Here is an 18652-nt window from a genome sequence, read left to right as displayed (position 1 = left end):
ACCCGATCTGATCCATCCATCGATGGAGGAGGTCAGGTCAATTGAGTAGGTTGGTGGTTGCTCGTTGGCCGGTGACACAAAGACCATGGCATTGATGCCCTCACCGTTCTTGTCTCGCTCTCTCGTCGTCGGTTGATCTGTCGTGACCTCAAGTCTCGAGGCACTGACGATGGCTCTCTTTTGGGCTTTTGCGTGGATTGCATTCATTTCATCATCTCTATCACCAAACAAGTCCAGAAAAAGTATGTGTCTTAGATTAGCAGTACAGAGCTACAAACACGTCTTTGTGGGCCGAATATCCTACCAAAGGGGAAACGCCTCTGATCTCCGGTCAGAGCCCATCAAAATCTATGCTGGTCCAAAAGGCCCCAAAAAACTCGATTGATTCCGGATTTGCAAGAAAGCAGGTTATGCGCCATGCATGATAATATGCATGCCGGCTTGCGTGATGCGGTTGATTCCGGAGACATCGCTCAAGGGTCAAGCTTTTTTGCCGGCTTGCGTGATGCGGTTGGCTTCAGAGTTTTCTTCACTTCCTGTCATCTTTCTTCTCCTCTTTCTTCCCGTCCTTCTTTTCCGGTTTCTGCTCTTCCTTTGCGTGTCCAACCAAGACGATGCGATCTTCCTGATCTTCTTCAGTTTCTTCGCAATCGCGACGGTGTCCATGTCACTTATGACGGTCATCTTGTTTGTCCTTGAGGTATGCAGCTATCGGATCGATACCTGAGCCCAGGAAAAATTAAAAGACGGGTGATCAATTATTGCATCAGCTAAGCAAAGCTGATTTGTAGTACTAAGTGTTAGTGGAATGAATCACACCTTCAGCGGCAGGACAGTGGGAAAACGTCGTTGATTCATTTCATTATCATGGTGTTAGATAGGTTTATTTCTGCGATCTTACTTTGATCCCTCCAAATATTCGTTAGCGACATTCGTTCACCGGTACTCTTTCCTTTCTCGTTGCTTTCTTGCACGAGACGTCCACTTTCCACTTCGTCGAGATCTCTCTGCGCTCTCTCTTCTCCCTTCCCTTGTCTTTCTTTCACTCGCTGCCATGGTTCTAACCGAGGCTGAGTGCGTTGAATCTGCGCGCGCTGAGGCAGAGCGCCACGCCGAGGCCACGCACCTGGAGGAGCAACTTCGCCTCAACGCTAAGACCTCGGCCGTCCATGCCTTTACGCTCGCCAACTCCACGGCGGCCCTACACGCACAGGCCGTAGCCGTGCAAAACTTCCGTGCAATGGTCCTCATCGTCCTTGACATCAGCTCTACCAACTATAGCCGCTGGCACGACCTCTTCCTCAACACCCTCACTTTTTATGATTTTGTATGTAATTCTGCTTGAATTAAGCACTTTAGGTGTGTGAGCACATTAGGCTTAATTAAGATGAATACAGAATGTAAAACTTGCAATGAATAAAGTTGATTGTACAAATTAACAAGGTTGATACTAGAATTGCATGTTATAGGGATGCGATTAGAGCAAACACACATAATATTACAAATTTTCAGAAAAATAGGGTCCATAATTTGAAGTTACAACAGTAAATAATATAGTGTACAATTACAGTAAACACCAAGAGTCAAAACATGAAAAGTACCAGACATAGAGTACTATTCAGGTATACCTCTTTCAATTTGTTAGAAACCCAGGGGTCTTATGCAAAATGGCCTTAGGCTCGACGAGTGCGCTACGCTAGGGGTCCAAGGCAACCTGGGCTAAGGCCCTTATGACCTTTGAGCCCATGCAGCCAGTGCGAGTGTGGCGCTGGGGAAGACAGGCCAAGGCAACTTGGGCCTGGGCCCTGTCAGCCTTTCAACCAGCCTAGGTTGGAGACGCGTGTGCAACGAATATAAGGCGAGTGGGGCGATGGTGAGGGTTAGGGTTCCCCTGTGCTTAGCTCTTGGGCCACCGTACCATCTCACCTACTTTTCCACCGCGCCACCTAGCGCGGCTTATACTCCTTCCCATCGGAGGAGGAGGAGGTTGGGTCACCGCTGCCACCATCGGTGAGGCCCTAGATGCGGAGGCCTATGGTCATCAGTGTCCAAGATCCTAGGCAGGGGCTAGGACAACGGCTTGTTGCTGTTGCCGAGAAGTAAAGATGTCCAAATGGACCGTGCCTACTGGGCTGGCCCGAGGCACGGAACTGTAGGCACGGCCCGAGGCCACGGGCCGTGCCTGGGCCGAGCGCGAGGCACGGCCCAGCCCACGGCCGGCACGGGCACGGCCCGGCTCGGCAATGAGCGGCCCAGGAGGCACGGCACGGCCTGGGAACGCGGCGGCCCGCACGGCACGGCCCGGGCACGGCCAGCCCATCACGGCACGGCCCACCGTGGGGGGCACGGCCCGGCCGGCACGTGGGGGCACGATGGGCCGGAGGGGGCACGAGGGTTAACGGGTTAACGGGCCGGGAACAGCCCGTTTAACCCGATATTTTTGAATTTTATAGCCGTTTTGTGACCGTTTGAGCTCCAAAAAATTCGAAAAAATTACAAAAATCACCATTTTTCACTTATAAATAGAGGAGCACCTTGTTCTTCCATTCCACACCAGCAACACCATTTTCTCTCTTGTTTTCTCCTCTCATTCTTGTCTCAAAGTTCCTGAGAATTAGCGATAATTTGGCAAAATTAGTTTGAATTGTTGCAAAAAAAATCCAAGCAATTCCAAAATCGTCATCCTGCTGACTTGCTATCTTGAAGTTGAAGAAATCTTGGTGATTTTTTTGCATCATTGTTGAGTCTTATTTTATTATTAATTTTATTACTTGATTATTTCTAACTCTGAATATTTGCAATTTTTTAAGTGTCATTCAACATTGATCATGGATGCCGGTGATCATGATACATCCATAGATCATGATTTTTTTCTCCAAGGACTCACAGGGGACTACGGCCCCTTTGATACCAGTGCTGCAGGTGATGATGGACCCGACGATGAACCTCCGGTTGGTTCACATCCAGATCCAGGTGATGCAGCAGCAGTTCCATCGTCAGGCACTACAAGTGCGCACACATTAGCAAGCAGCGGGTCTAAAAGATCAAGAGCCGGTACTTCCGAAGTTTGGCAAGACTTTGAAAGGATCATAAAGAGGAAGATGGGGTAAGTGTCAGGTATGCTAGGTGTTATATTTGTAAAAATGAATTATCTGCAAAGCCCTCGGGTGGAACGGGGCACTTGAAGAGGCACGCCATAAGTTGCAAGCGAAAGAGTGGAGCAGCCATGAATCAGACGGTGTTGCAGTACAACCCCGATGGCTCTGTTCATCATTGGGAGTACGACTCTGCCAATGCTCGAAAAGAGCTATATCGCTTCATTGCAAGAGCAGATCTACCACTCAATATCGGTGAGTCTGCTGCATTTGAAGATTACATTAAGCAAGCTCATAATCCTAGGTTCACGTATGTTTCTAGACAGACAACTAGTAGGGATATTGTAAAATACTACAATACGTGTCGTAGCAAGCGTAAAGAAATGTTGCAAACATGTACATTTTCAGTTGCTTTGACCTCGGACATATGGGCAGGTAGGACTAGAGAGGATTATCTTAGTGTGGTTGCTCATTTTGTTAATAATGATTGGGAATTAGAAAAGAGAATGATAGGTTTTCGTTTTATTGACAACGCGCATACCGATGAAAATATTGCTGAAAAAACATCTCAAGTAGTTGCAGACTTTGGTCTCACGAATAAAATATTTTCTATCACTTTAGATAATACCGGTGCAAATTCTAGAGCAATGGATATTCTTACTCTGTTGTTTAGTACTTATGCTGAATCTTTCTTGTTACATCAACGTTGTGCTTGTAATATTATCAATCTTATAGTAAAATCCGGTTTGAGGAGGTTGTCACGATACTTAGACGATTTTCGTATTGCAATATCTTTTGTGAACTCATCTAACCAACGAATTGCAGCATATAAACAGTATTGTGTTGCAATGGGTGTGCTCTGGACATGCCGGTGAGATGGAACTCTACTTTCTTGATGCTTAAAAATATTATACCATATAAGAGCACATTTGGTGTGTTTATTCATACACATTACCATCAGCATGGGGGTCAAACTTTACTCACGGAAGCGCATTGGTATGTTGCTGAAAGGATACTGGAGTTTCTTGAATTTTTTTATGATTCAACTGTGAGTTTATCAGGAGTTTATTATCCAACATCTTGTTTAGTAGTGCATAATATTGTTGAAATTGCCACTCATTTAAACAACTATGAAAATGACAATCTTCTAAGAGATTGTGTAGTTCCTACGAAATTTAAATTCTTAAAGTATTGGAAAGAAATTCCTTTGTTATACGCCTTTGCCTTTATTTTAGATACTAGAGCTAAAATTGCAGCTTTATGTAAAGTTCTTGCAATTCTAGGTGATGCTCTTGGCCATGATTATTCTAATTATTATACTAATATTCGTTCTAAGTTATTCGAAGTTTATAGTAAATATGAAACAAAGTATGGCGGAGTTCGCGTGCAACGACCTCCACTAGCACCCACAACAAGTAAGAAGACGACAACATGGGGGAAAATATTTGGTGCAGGTTCTTCATCAAGAAGTTCAGACTCTTCGTCACGATCGTCTACAGGCACCGGAATTCTAACATCCAGAAGGGAGCTAACTAACTTCATCGACAATGACGTTATCAGCCACGAACAAGAAAACTTCAACATACTTCAACAAGAAAACTTCAACATACTGAGCACAAGACGAATTATCCAGTGCTTTCACTGTTAGCGCGAGATTTGTTAACGGTTCCTGTATCTACAGTTTCTTCTGAGGCTGCCTTCAGTCTTACAGGAAGGATAATCGAAGAGAGAAGAACAAATCTGTCAAGTGAGATGGTTGAAATACTCATCATAGTAAAGGATTGGGAACAAGCTGAAGCATGAATGCAACACACTGCAGAAAATACTGAGCTTGAAGAATCATTCCAAAATTTGTTTCTAGATGCTGATGAGAACGTGTAATTTCAAATTTTTTGAGCTAGGTTGTACTCTTTTTTCCTTTGCTAGAAAGGTTTTTAATAAGGCAACCTATCAATAAAGCTTATTTTTAGAATTAATCGTGTGCCCCTATTATTTCTAAGTTTTTTTTTATTTTTTTATGTTTTTTGTTTATTTTTTTAAAAAATAACCCCCACGGCCCCACCCCACCCACCTCTCCTCTCATCGTGACCTATAAATACCATCTACTCCATCTCAAACTCCATGTAATCTCATCGGCTACCCATCTCTCTTTTCCTAGTTGCTAGCCAAGTAGCCAGTAGTCACTTCACATCAAGAAACCAATTACATATTTCAATTCATGGATCAAGACGCCGAGAACTCGAGTGCATGATCATGGGTGTGGTAACATTTTGAAAAGGTCTTCAAAGAAATTAACGGGGAACAGGTAAGATTTGCTAAGTGTAATATATGCAGTAAAGAAATAGGTGCCAGATCTCCAAATGGAACGGGACACTTGAGGAAGCATACTAAATATTGCAAGCAAAATTCTGGGGTTTCTAATAAAATCATGTAATTTTTGGAGCATAATCGTAGGTTGTACTCTTTTTTCCTTCTAATAGAAAGGTTTTTAATGAGCCAACCAATCAATAAAGATCTTATGTATTTATTTTCTATATTTTTATTGTTTTTTTAGCTATTATTTTTTTTCCTATTTTTCGGAGTGCTGACGGGCCGAACGTGCCTCCACTGTGCCAGCCGGGCCCGTCGTGCCTTCCCGTGCCGACCTGGCCCGTCATGCCTCCACCGTGCCGGTCGGGCCCGTCGTGCCTCCACCGTGCCGACTGGGCCCATCGTGCCGAACGGGCCCATCGTGCGGGCCGGGCCCATCGTGCCGACCGTGCCGTGGGCCGACCTGGCACGGCACGGTGACAGTTGGGCCCTTTGTTTTCCTTCAAAAATCTCTTTAAAAGGTAGGTATTAGAGATGAGGAAAAAATAAAAGATATAGGACCAGAGGAGGAATTAAAAAAGGAATGAGATGAAAAAAAATATAATTGGTGATGATCTAATACTGTAACCCCTCACTGCTGCTAGACCCTCCCTCTTCATCCCGCGTTCTCTCTCTAACAAAAGTACTCGCACTACTACTAGTCGATGGTACATGGTAAATCTCCCTAGATAGATAATACCACCAGAAACCAAACGAGTCCAACGCCGGCGCCGACGGCTCTAGATGCAGAAGCAACCGCCGTAGTACTTGCCGTCCCTGCCCTTCATCTGCTCCCCGACCTTCCTAACCGTCACCGCCGACGGGGCGGGCGTCCACTCCGCCACCCTCGGCCACCACCACCACCACCCGCCGCTCCTACCCTTCCGCTTCCGCCCCGCCGCTGCCACCGCGGCCAGCCGACGGTTCTCGGCGCGAAGCCTCTCGATCTCAACGGCGCCCACCTTCCGCTCGGCCTCCCACGCCGCCATCTCCTCGTAGCACTCCCGGTTCCGCAGCTCCAGCCCGTACACCTGCGCCTGCAGCGCCTCCATCTTGCGGCCCAGCATGCACATGCGGTGGTCCTCGCGCAGCTTCACCACCATCCGGGCCATCTCCGCCGCGCGCCGACGCATGTAGCCAAGCTCGGCGGCAGCCGCGGCGGCCTCCTCTTCGGCTGCCGACGCGCGGAACCCCAGACGCGCGTTCTCGCCTAGCAGCACCAGACGCTCCGACTCCAGCACCTCCACGAGGCTCCCCTGCAGCTCGATTTTCCTCGCTGACTCCGTCCTCCGGCGCTCGGCCTCGTCCGCCAGGATGTCGCGGTCCATCCACGCCAGCACCAGCTCCGCCACGAGCAGATCAGCGTCCGCGGGCAACGTGGATAGAGCGACGTCATCCGTGACAGTGCCGCTGGTGAGCGGCTGCTGGAAGGAGAGGGAGCTGTCGGCGTCGGAGGAGCGGTCGTCGACGTCGGAGGAGCAGTCGGAGGTCGCGCCAGCTGCGTGGTCGATGATGTGGGGCGGCTTGGCGAGGAGGAGGGACTGGGAGTAGCGGTCGGCGAGGTAGAGGTAACGGTTGTGGAGGTCGGTGAGGAGGGCCAACAGCTGCGGCCGCTTCTGGTAGTAGTTCTCGGCGCGCTCCGCGAAGGAGTGCTCCGTCACCGCCTCGTCCACCGCCAGCGCGCGCACCCGCTGCTCCATGTCTGCGCCGCGCGCGCCAGTCCATTCAAATCAAAGCAAAACCATCGTCAGTTCAGTTGCAATGCATGATGCATTATCAGGCAGCAATTCAAAGTGATCAATGAGTGCTCACTAATCAAAGCTAGGTTAAACAAAAAGTTCCATGTCAATCGTGTCCTCCTAATGGATGATTGCTTCGATGGATGACAAGTTTTTTGTTTGTTTGTTTGGTTCACAAGATGATTGGTCATCCAGAGAAAGATTACAAGTATATCCTGCATGAGCTGATCCAGTGCTCGCTAGCTCGATCGTACGTGTGCTCGAAAGGTTTCTTGATTTTTCATTTATCTTTTGATTTTTTTTTTGAAAGTGCAAAAATAGTAAAAAAAAATTCTAAACATTTTTATAAGTTAACTAGAACACACTAACAACTCGTTTTTAATTGATTTCATCCAAAAATATAAGCCAATATTTAATTAAAATTCTCTAACATACTTTTGTACTTTCTAGCAATTTTTAATGCCTTAAATAATTTTTTGAAAAATCTGAAAAAAATCACTTGTCATGTAATGTACTAGTTTATAAAAATATTTCTAACCCTAATTTATTTGATAAAAAAATAAGTTCCCTTTAGTACTCTATTTATATGCATTTTATCATTTCATATGATCTTATCTTTTTAATTTAATTTAAATTTAAATAATTTCAAACATGCACGAATTCATACAAATGCTTATGGTGGCTTAAACTTTGTCACCTTCTAGTACTCCAGCAAGTGATACAAGTATGCAACTGCACGTCGGTTTCAAATTTCAAATTCGAAGTGCAGGTGCAGCAGGCACCAAAGGGTGAAAAGTGCAGGAGTAGAAGAGCATCCAGAGAAAGATTCCAAGAGGAAGCTCCTGAACAAAGGTAAAACCAACACACGCACGTCATGGCGTTGCCCCCTCTGTCTCATGTACTGTCACCCTCACGGTACAGATACCACGGGGAGCAAGTAAAAATAACTTCTCAGAAAACAAATTCAAAACCCAAAAGTCAGTTCCCTAGTGCGCACAGCTACGTGCTGTTGGGCATAATACTGCGTCAGCTCAGCAGCAGCTGCGAGGACATGCATGGCAGAAGCATGAGAAGACCATATCGAGTCGAGGCAGACGAGACTAGCCAGAGCATGGAGAATACTGCACGTCATAGTAAATGTGTGCCACAGGACGCCCGTGACCTCTCGATGAGAATAACAGCAGCTCGACGGGATGAAGTGGATGATCGAATTTAACCAGCAAATCAAGTGCAATCCTCTTACAGCACAGCACTCTCCACTGCAGTGCAGAGTTGCAGGTGCCGCACATTTTAGATCCATTCATTAAAATGCAGGCTCTGTGATCCCAAACAGAGGCGTCTTCATGGCTGCAATCAACCAAACCGAGCCTCTCCTCAGAGAAAATGGAAACAAGACATACAGACCCTTCGCGTTTTAATTTTACTGCTACTACTTTTTTCAAGTTTATAGTAGTATTGTCCAGAGAGATCAGTGTTCTTGCTGCTACCAGTAGACACAAGACAGGTTTAAATTGCTAAATCCTGAACAAAGTACCATACCAAGCAAGGTACACAGATAATCCTAATACTGTACTGATAGCATCGTATCTTGATTAGTAACGATAATCCAAACAACATTGTCATCAAGTAAAGTACAGCACAAAGACAGGAGCCAAGAGAATGAAGTAAAAATAAGAAAGTGCAAGTACCAGGAGGAGCAATAGAATACGGTAGAAGAGAGCAAGCAACGGTAGGGGGGGGGGGGGGTTTGGAGGGAACTCCTGACCTGCAATGGCCGCTTGGAGCCATGGTGGGCAAGTGGGCGGGCGGCAGCAGCAGCTCACAGTCACAGGCGCCGATGCAGCCGCCTGCTGCTGCTGCTCTTCCGTCTGATCCATAGCCTGCGCCGCCCCTGACGGCCACGGGTAAGCTACTCTATCAGAAAAGGCGTAACACGTGACGTGAAGGCACAAGCGACGACACCGCCACGGCCTTCAAAATTGAAAAGAAAAGAAACTGAACAGTAGCCGGAGTAAAAATGAAAAAAAGAGAGAGAGGAGGAATGCAAAGTACAGCAGGCAACGACAGGAAAGAAACCACAGTGGCGGACGAAACTTCACAGCAGGCGAGGTGTGGTGTTGTCGCTGTTGCGGGTTGGCAGTACAGCACAGGAGAGAGGAGACCGATGAGTCGAGCTGATTTGACTTGCTGCGCCCGTGCTTGCGTCAGTGTGTTTCAAGTGGTAAAAAAATTTGAGTTTTGTGGGACGGAGAAGGCTAGTTTTGGAACGGCTGGCTCTGGGAAAGAAAATAAATATAATGTCCTTCTCTTTGCACACAAAAGGGGGCAGCATGTAGTAGTACTAGCACTAGTGCCAGACAGTGGAATTATTTAGTGTCCTCTAGTGCATCCGAGGAGTTTCACTACTAGTAAAAGTTCCTGTGATCCCCCCCCCCCACCACATGATTTTGTGGAAGGTGGTGTGCAGGTGAATGCATAAATGGCTATATTCAGAGGTGCAAATGTAGAGGCTCAGATCATCTGCCATCCGAAAAAATCAAGGAGAACCGCAAAATGGAATACTAGATGGTCAATGGTGCTAATTGACAATCCCAGCCGAAAAGGATCTCAAAAGGCCACCGTAAAGACAGCAAGAACAAGAGGGCCAGAGAGAGAGAGAGAGATCACTCTGCTACTATGAGTAGGAAGAGGTAGAGGAAGATGGACTTACAGGTAAGTAGTAGATTTGAGGGCAGAGGCCAGCTATGGAGGAGGAGAGAGCGGCATTCTGCCCTGCGACAAGTTGCTACCTGACCTCCTCAAGCTTTTGATCTGTGTGGACTGTGGAGCGTGAACAAGGTGACAAGACCTCACTCTGCTTGCTTGTACTGGAAGACAAGAGAGAGCGAGGTGATGAGTACTCTCGATATATAGCAAGCAGGCAGCAGCTATGGTACGGACCGGATTCCCTTGTGACCTGTGTCGTCCGAGCGAGACCCCATGCAGGGTCCCATCCTTCATCTGAGCCGTCCAGATGTACTGTACGAATAGAACGAACGGCCTGGATGAGGTGCGTGCTTGTCGAGTGGCTGACTCACTGGGCGCAACGCAGTTTCTAGGAATGCAACAAACCAACCAACCAACTTTACGAAGGGAGCCATTATTCCGATCGTTTATTGCAACAAGATAAATTCAAACGAGTAGTTCCAGACTTCCAGTTAGCATTTGAAGGAACTCGCCGGGATCTGGTATTTTGTGAAATTGGCTTTGAGCGTTCGGGTTTCGAAACTGAAATTCCAGATCTCTGATCAGAAGAGCGGGCAGAGCATTTGAAAAATGGCAAATACGATTAAACGAAATCTCTGCCTAGACTGAATGTTTAAACACACACACACACACAACAGGGGCTACCACGCAAGACATCACTTTACACACATGGATACGAAACAGCCTTTCTATATACATGTCTAGTTAACACCATGGCATCGAATCGTTGGGTAAACATCAGAGGATGTGCTAACTAGATGTCTCAAATTTGGGTCACGGGGTGACTACAAAAATGCCCAATCTCAATCCAAAAATGTTGGCAGAATGATAGGTAAATCATCGTCCTGACTGAATGAGAAGCTTTACAGCTTCTCTTTCTCCCCGGCTCAAGCGTCCTTACTAGTTGCAGTTTTCATGTTATCATCAGCATCCGCTTCAGCCTCGCACTGTCCGCTTTCAGGCCCGGAGACTTCCTCTGGACTCCGTTTCTGGCCATCCTCCGCCGCCGCATAATCAGAATCCATTGGCACCGCCCCTTCTTCTGGGTCAGCCCCACTGCCGCCACCATCGGTTTCAGGTGTGGCGGCAACCTTCACAGAGGAGTCCAGACTATTGTTATAAACGTTGATAACAAAAAATTGTCCAAGTATGCTCCAGAAGATGCCTGGAGTACCTGTTGCTCTTTGGGTTGAGCTGAAGCGCCTTTTGTATCTTCCCTTTTTGGTCGTTTAACCTTTTCAGCAGGCTTAGAAGAAAACTTGGCGTTAACTTCAGCAGGGTACAACTCCTTCAATGCCGTAGTCCGAAAACTGAAATGGAAATGGTGATTATAGCCTGTACTCATTCAATCCGGCACCCCAGTACACAAGAATGAAAATAACTATGTTGTAAGACTTCATAGCATATTACATACTCGGGCAAATAATTCCAAGTCCTGCCTGGCCGAAAAACGTAACCCTTTCCAGCAATACACCTGTCACACAAATGCTGCTCTTGACACCAAAATAGAAATTATATGCAAGTTAAACATGATATGCTGCTTCCCACATCAGGTTGTAATATACTACCTCCGTTTTTTTTACTTATCACCAGTTTTTACTGTAGTCATTTTGACCTTACATTTTTCTATGAAAAAATTACGAATACTTGAAAGTATACAATACTAATGAAGTATATTTCACGTCGAATATTTTTAGGAAAAGAAACAAAGTCAAAATTACTACAGTAAAGCTGGTGAAAACGGAGGTAGCACGCAACATAAACAAATGGCATCCTTGAAATCAGTGCCTATGAAACAACAACCTCGTTTTCATGAACACTGACAAGCTTAAGATATTTTGTTTTTTTTTAAATGTGACCGGAACCATCCTAATCTTTGGGCGGGACAAGTGACTAATCAGTTTTCCGTAACTACATCAGCAAAAAAAATTGCTAATAAAGATAACAGCCCATGTAAGCACTGTGCAAGTAAACTCGACATAAAGAGATGTGCACAAGTAATATTCATTGAAGGCACAGATTCCTGTTTCATCATCTCTTCGAACCATGCAAGCACAATATTGCTGCTACGGCAGTTTACTTCAGAAATGGATTGTACTAAAAGAACTAAGGAAGAATCCCCAGAGGACGTCCATAATATAATGTTAATAATATAAAATGTTTGGTAGCACTTAATTTTAACAAAAGTTGCTTGGAGTTGTAAGAGAGAGAGCTCCACGTAGGGCTCTGGCAATTTGAACATAATGGGCATGCAGGGTACACTTTGATCAATTCAACAGAAAGGTTTTGAAATCCTTTCAAACTCAAGACACATATATGAACAAATAATCCACAAAATCGAAATTCAGTACAACCAGAAATCCAGCAGAAGTATCGATGGGATTCAAAATTACCCGATTACTTTTGTGGTGGTACTCATCAATTCCAGCAGATGGATCCATCTGCAAGTTTAAATAGATAAATTGACATCAGAGGACTGTTGTAGCATTTTATTTGCAACCAAAGGATGGATGAACAATGTGCAAGATAACCATCAAGGACAGTGCCATGTAAAGAAAAATAAATCCAATGTGCTTACATCTTCTGCAAGTGGTTTCCAATATTCTGTAATTGACGGCATGCGTACACGCTCAGAATCAGTCAAAGCATTCTAGAATTCAAATAAAAATTAGATGTGAGTTACAAAATAAATGTTAGAAAATTGGATGACGAAATAAGTGGGAGAAAGGCACAGGTAGGGAATTCAATATAAGATGTATAAATACTCAAAACTCAGGGAGCAATGCCCTATATAGCTTGAAATTTTAAATCAAGGCAAATAAAGCGCTAAAACTTAAATTAATGGATAAGTACTCATTTATTGCTTTAATATTTTCAATCATTCAATGCAATGCTATAATAATTCAAATATTTTTAGAATATTTAAGAAGTTTGAATTCACAAAGGAAAGTTGACAGAGTAATAACTTGAAAGAAAGAAGTGCTAGGCCACTGTCCTACTAAAGTGTCATCAAGACTGGCACCAAAACCAGTTGCATTTTCAATATACATGCATATATGGATTTAAAGCACCACGATTCTTGTAATAATACATAAGAACCTTTTCCACTATCGACTATCGAGGGCCCAAAAAACTGATCAATTAGTGCAATTTCATTACAAACAAGTGGGCAGATACACAAACATACAGGGTTTTGTTCTGCCCATTTCCACAGTTGGCTAAGTTCTTTGTTTCCCAATCTCCACTTCGGTTTCCTACAATGAACCAACGCATGCAAAAATCACATTTACTGCTGATAATGGAAGCGACATATAAGAAAGGGATTAGAAAACTACACCGCGAATGAGTCTCAGATTACAACAGTAACCGAAGAATAAAATACCATAACTGCCTCATAGTCAACAATCAAATGTGTCACCAATCAGGTTAGATTTTGTGCTAAAGATCCCTACATCTTCTGTTGCTTTAGGAAATCATAACATAAAACTATAACATTAGACATGGTTTTTCTTGGAATACGTATGTTTACATCTGATATTTAATAGAACATACAGTTTTTTCTACGTAATTTCTCTCTTGTTAACCTCTCCTGGACAAATTTCAAGCACTATATTTCAAAGAGACGATGCCAACCACATACTAGCAGCAAATAGTGCCTAAAGGGAGATAGTATCGTACCGTTTTCTGACTCCCGCCTGACCTGATTTCTTTTCAAATGGTTGTTTTTCAAATGCTGGACACCCATCTTGCTTCCACCAAACCTTTTCAAGATGTAACCGAAGGGATGAGAAATGGTGGTGCAAGTTCCTACAATAAAGCTAAAAAACTTGTACCACCAGCAATAAAAGGATACCCAATTTTTCTCCCTCTCAAGGATATGTTCAATGCTGTTCAGAAATTCCTTCCCTTTTGGTGGAATAATCTCCAGAAGCTTCTTAACATGCTCTTCACATGTTTTGATTTCTTCTTTCTGATTGAAAGGGGAAGTATGAGACTGTCGTATTCACAATTGAATTATTGTCTGAGTCATCAAAGTAAAAGAACTGAGTGATCGAAGATTATCTTGTGGATCAAAATAAAAGGACAAGTCGTGACATGGCCAGAAAGTCATGTTACCACAGATTGATATGACACAGGATTCCAGATTTCTTGTATAAGACAGTGGCCCAGTTTCCTTGTATTAGGTCAGTTGGTATGTTGACATTGTTACCCAGTGAATTACTACAGGCACAAACACACTATGGAACAACTTACTTTTATTCCAATAAAAAATATATCCGACTTTTTGGTGCAAACCATGAATCGGTATTTACTAATAATTGGAGGACCAATAGCATGTTGTGAAATGTACACTAATAGGTGATAGCTATGAATTCTACCAATTCGTGTATATCTGCAGAAGTCTTGTCTGCAGTCTTGCTGATACAATAATTAGACGCCTAAAAAGAACCAAGGGTTTCGTGAGAATTGATACCACATTTGGCAAGTTAGCTATTGCAAATATCACAATACTAAAGAAAATTATGTAATGAGAAGTCGATAAGCACACAGTCTCACGTGTTCAGGTCTTAAAGTATACGAGTTATTAACTGCATGAGGAAAATAAACAGTCAAGTCATTCAGTGCTAACCATGTTTCCGGTTGGACCTTCTTTGTCACTTTTTCCAGGCGCCTGAGGAACAACATAACTTTGTCAGTAGCCAGACCAGCAGCGATAGTAACAGCTAGTCAGTTGAAATGAATAATGGTGAAATAGTAATGATAAAGAAAACAGGGAATATTCTAGTGCATGTAATATAGCAAGCATGAGTAAACGTACAATACAGAAGATTGGCATAAGTACTTTTTACTAGTTCATGAGTTCCCTTGTATGATTGTCATATGCATGCCACCATTGCATATTGCCAAATTAATTTACCTTGAGATAGTAAAAAAATATTAGGCATTGGACAAGGATGTGGCGTCGAAAACTTGGGTCCTTCAACTGAAAAGGTGGAATGGTTATATGACAACGGTGAACAGTAACAAGAAAACTAGTGCCAACAGCTCAAAAGTTTTTACCTCCAAACCCATTAATTTACTGCTAGTCAAGTACTTAATATTAAAAGCGGTATCTTCCTCTTGGACAAGATTGTTAAGTTTTCCATCATCATCACTAAGAGGCTGAGCTTCAAATGTGCTCAACACAACCTGAAATGAAATTACTGGTTAACTTAGTATGAATCAGAAGTTTAGAACGAACACACTGAATTGGAAAAAGGGCAACGGACCATGTAATTGGAAAAATGGATAAAGGATGTACCATCAAATTGGAAGAGAACTTTTGCCATTTTGCCGGGTTTGTAGCAGTCATAGCTGGGTTACTGAAATGCTCCTAGCACACAAATATATATAAAAAATACTTGAGTGTTAGAGAAACAATGTTGATGATTAAGAAGCATGTTGGAGATCTAACGACGGTTTCCAAACCCATAAAATCACAGGAAGTGCCAAATATCAACCTGTAGGCTCCAAAGGGTCTTGTAGAAGTTGAAATCAACAGATATTCCTGAAACATAAAAGTATACATCAGGAAGTATAGTTTAGAAAGACATGTTTCTGAATAAGTGAAGATAGGAAAAAAGGAAATAATTTTGCAAAGACAAGACACGGAAAAAAAGCATTTCAGTGTTCTTAACATCATAAGAGTCATACTCACCATCCATAGCATCCTTTTCGTACTTGGTTACATTTGATGTGTTGAAAACTCCCTTAATGTTGAGAGCTGTTAAAATAGACAAGCAAAATGAATGATGTACCTGAAGACAGTTATACACAATTTACCAATAAGAGGCCAACTAGGTGAGAGAGTGAAAAGAGGGATACAATATGCAAACCTGAACGCTCTGATAATGGGAAAAAATGTGCTAAAAACATGATAATGCGCCCACAGAATACCACATCATTTGCCTGCAATATTTCACAATGAAGGAAGTATCAATGCTGGTTCAGCAAAAAAAAAATTGTGCCGGACAAAACTCCAATAGATACAAAGAGTGATCATTGAAGGTGGTCACTAATATTTAAAATGACCATGGCTTCACAATGTTCAAGATTTTTTTTGTGATATGGTCAATCGATCATTTATTTTACAATAAATGGTCATTAGCAAAATTCTTGTTGAACACACATTGCAGTTCAGTTTAGAGACGTCAGTTTAATATACAAGACAATTCAGCTGGCAAATAAAACAAATATGCTAATTTCAAACTGTAATATAACTATAGCTATAAAACTTCAAAGAGTACGCACAAGAAAACAACTAAATCTAACCTTTGATAGTCTTCGAAGAAGTTGGTTGCAAGTCCTTAGCATAACCAGTTTTCCACGCCCAAAAAGCTCTTGCTAGAAACAACCCAACAAGATAATCCATCAGCAAAATTATGAATATGCATCTTTTGTACCTCACCAGAGCTAACCAAACAAAATGAAATGCATATCACAATTACCTTCCCCAGTACATCTTGTTTGCTTTCAATATACCCAAAGATATCTTTGCAGTCTTTGATAGTTGACATTTCAGTTAGATCTTCTAACAGCTGGAAAACCATACCACCCTCAACATGCCCTCTTTCGCAAAGGTAAAGCACAATATCTAACAGGACAAAAGTATTATTTCGCAGAACAGAAATGAACGCTACACATGCACCAAATAGTGATCAGAAGCTGATATCGTAAGGTCCTAAAAAAGATATGGATTTGAAGTACAGAGAATGGTGGAAGAACTGTAACTGACCAAGAAGGCGAGTTATCAGGCAATTACTTTCTCCACTATCCAAGGAATTCTCGTATTGCATAATCTTTCTACCCGATTGAACAGCAGATGACTAAGAATACAAATATAAAACAAAATCAGCAACCAATATTAGTTTCTAGGATTGCATGACCTGCAACTAAGATGTCCACTTTTAATTATGCGGTGACCTAGAAAACGAAAGTGCCTCCATCACTCCATGACCACTTTATTATCAAGTGAGAATAAAGATTAAGGCTTGTTTGGCAGGACTCCAGCTCCAAGCTCTATACCAGATCTTGAATTTGTAGGCTAAGATAAAGTGGTTTAACTCTCTATTTTTAGACTAAAGTAGAAACAAAATGGCTCACACAAGTACCCTTGGTGTACCCATAGCTCTAGCTCCACGATTTTTTGGAGCTAGGAATACCTAGCTCCAAAAATTCTTGGATCTAGAGCTCTGCCAAACAGACCTTTAGTGTAGCCACATAAGAAAGCTTACTACAAGTTCCTGCAGCAATGTTCGAAGAGCATTTTCCAAGGATTGATTCTCCTCTAGAACCAGTACTGTTTCCTTCTGCCAAATCAGATGAGTGACTGAATTAAATTGTGTGTTAAATCATATGAATAACTGATCTAAACTGCATACTGGATCACATAAGTAACATACCTAAAAGCTAAACTGCATGCATTCAGGACCACCGGATACAATAGAGCAGAATAATACCATGAATCGCTAACAAAATACTCATGATCAAATGAAAAGCCGCAAATATGCCTGACTGTATGTTCAATACCTGAGGTTTAATTGCTTCCTGAACCGTCCGAAGGGCGAATGTTTCTGGGGATTCAATCCTAGACAGTGCATCCCGGAATACTGCCTGTAAAAAGAACAAAACCACATCCGGTCAAAAAGATAGCTTGTGGTAGCATACAGAAACATTTTCAGAAAAATCCGCAGCATTTGTCCCCCATCCTCTTACACTGACCCCCCATCCAACCCCACCCAAGAACGAGCTTCCACACTACCCCTCCTAGCAACAGTCGAACCAGCCGTGGCAATGGGAACACACACTGCTTGAGATCTACCAATTCCATAGCCACAGGATAATACTCTAATCATTCTACTAATGCCCTCGTGCTACAAATAGATATACGAATTGATGGCAGTGTACAGGAGCTTCATGCTGATTTGCAACCGATAATTCTCGCAGGAAAAATTGAAACAGAAAACAGAAGATGCACACAGCATCGCTTGTCCACTAGCATTACCACACGCACAGAACCCTCGTGCTAGCAAAAGTACGGCCAAAACGCTTAACTATGACCGCAGATAGGGTTTAGGAACAGGGCGGAGAGGTGAGGGAGAGAATAAGTGGGAAGCTCACGATGATGCGGTCGCGGTCGGCGTGGCTGGATACTGTGGTGGATGGAGAGGAGGGTGCCGGCCTGTCCTTCGATAGGAGGATTCGGAGGCCGGCGTTCGAAGGCGGCCAGGGCTCCGCCATGGTGAGGTGGGCGGTAGTGCTTGCCGGCTTGGCGAGATGTACCAGGGGCCTAGAGCACCGGCTCCGGCCGCCGAACCGCCGGTAACCTCCCTAGTCCCGTCGCCGAAGTTGAGGGTGCAGTCGGGCGGCGGCGAACAGAGGAGGGAAAAGGCAGGGTGATCTGGGCCTGGCAGATGCATGGGCTGCGGCCCGGAACTGCCTCTAGGCCCCCTGCCATATAATTTTGAAACGATTTTTTTATATTTTTGAATAAAAACTTGTAAATATATGCATCCATTTTGAAAAATTGCAAGCACACAGAGGAAACAGGTTGAGTCCAAACCCTCCCCTCCCCTCCCCATCCCATCGGACATGTTTGAGCACAAAAGTTTTTTCACCTAGATTCTCCAGAAATTTCATAGCAAACAATTCAGAATATATGTTTGTTTTAGCTCGTCTGGTTGT

The 18652-nt window shown here is 43.5% G+C and overlaps 1 protein-coding gene and 1 pseudogene across 3 annotated transcripts; both read right to left on the bottom strand.

Moving 5' to 3' along the window:
* Window positions 1-6028: 6028 nt before the first annotated feature.
* LOC133911376 (kinase-interacting family protein-like) lies at window positions 6029-10102 on the bottom strand. 3 transcript variants are annotated; one of them, XM_062353595.1, is made up of 3 exons: window positions 9894-10102; window positions 8949-9154; window positions 6029-7146 (listed from the first exon to the last, which is right to left on the bottom strand). In XM_062353595.1, exons 2-3 carry the CDS (start codon window positions 9058-9060, stop codon window positions 6185-6187), a joined length of 1074 nt encoding a protein of 357 aa, XP_062209579.1. In that variant the 5' UTR covers window positions 9061-9154; window positions 9894-10102; the 3' UTR covers window positions 6029-6184. The 3 variants fall into 3 exon arrangements, with proteins under 3 accessions (XP_062209579.1, XP_062209580.1, XP_062209581.1); XM_062353596.1 differs by having other exon boundaries at window positions 8949-9074; XM_062353597.1 differs by lacking the exon at window positions 8949-9154.
* Window positions 10103-10490: 388 nt separating this feature from the next.
* LOC133911375 (THO complex subunit 1-like) lies at window positions 10491-18410 on the bottom strand (annotated as a pseudogene).
* Between the last annotated feature and the right edge of the window lie 242 nt (window positions 18411-18652).

The sequence above is a fragment of the Phragmites australis genome, chromosome 3, assembly GCF_958298935.1.
Source record: "Phragmites australis chromosome 3, lpPhrAust1.1, whole genome shotgun sequence".
NCBI classification, from domain to species: domain Eukaryota; kingdom Viridiplantae; phylum Streptophyta; class Magnoliopsida; order Poales; family Poaceae; genus Phragmites; species Phragmites australis.
Note: the sequence above shows the minus strand (reverse complement) of the source record. Positions and strands in the feature narration are given on the sequence as shown.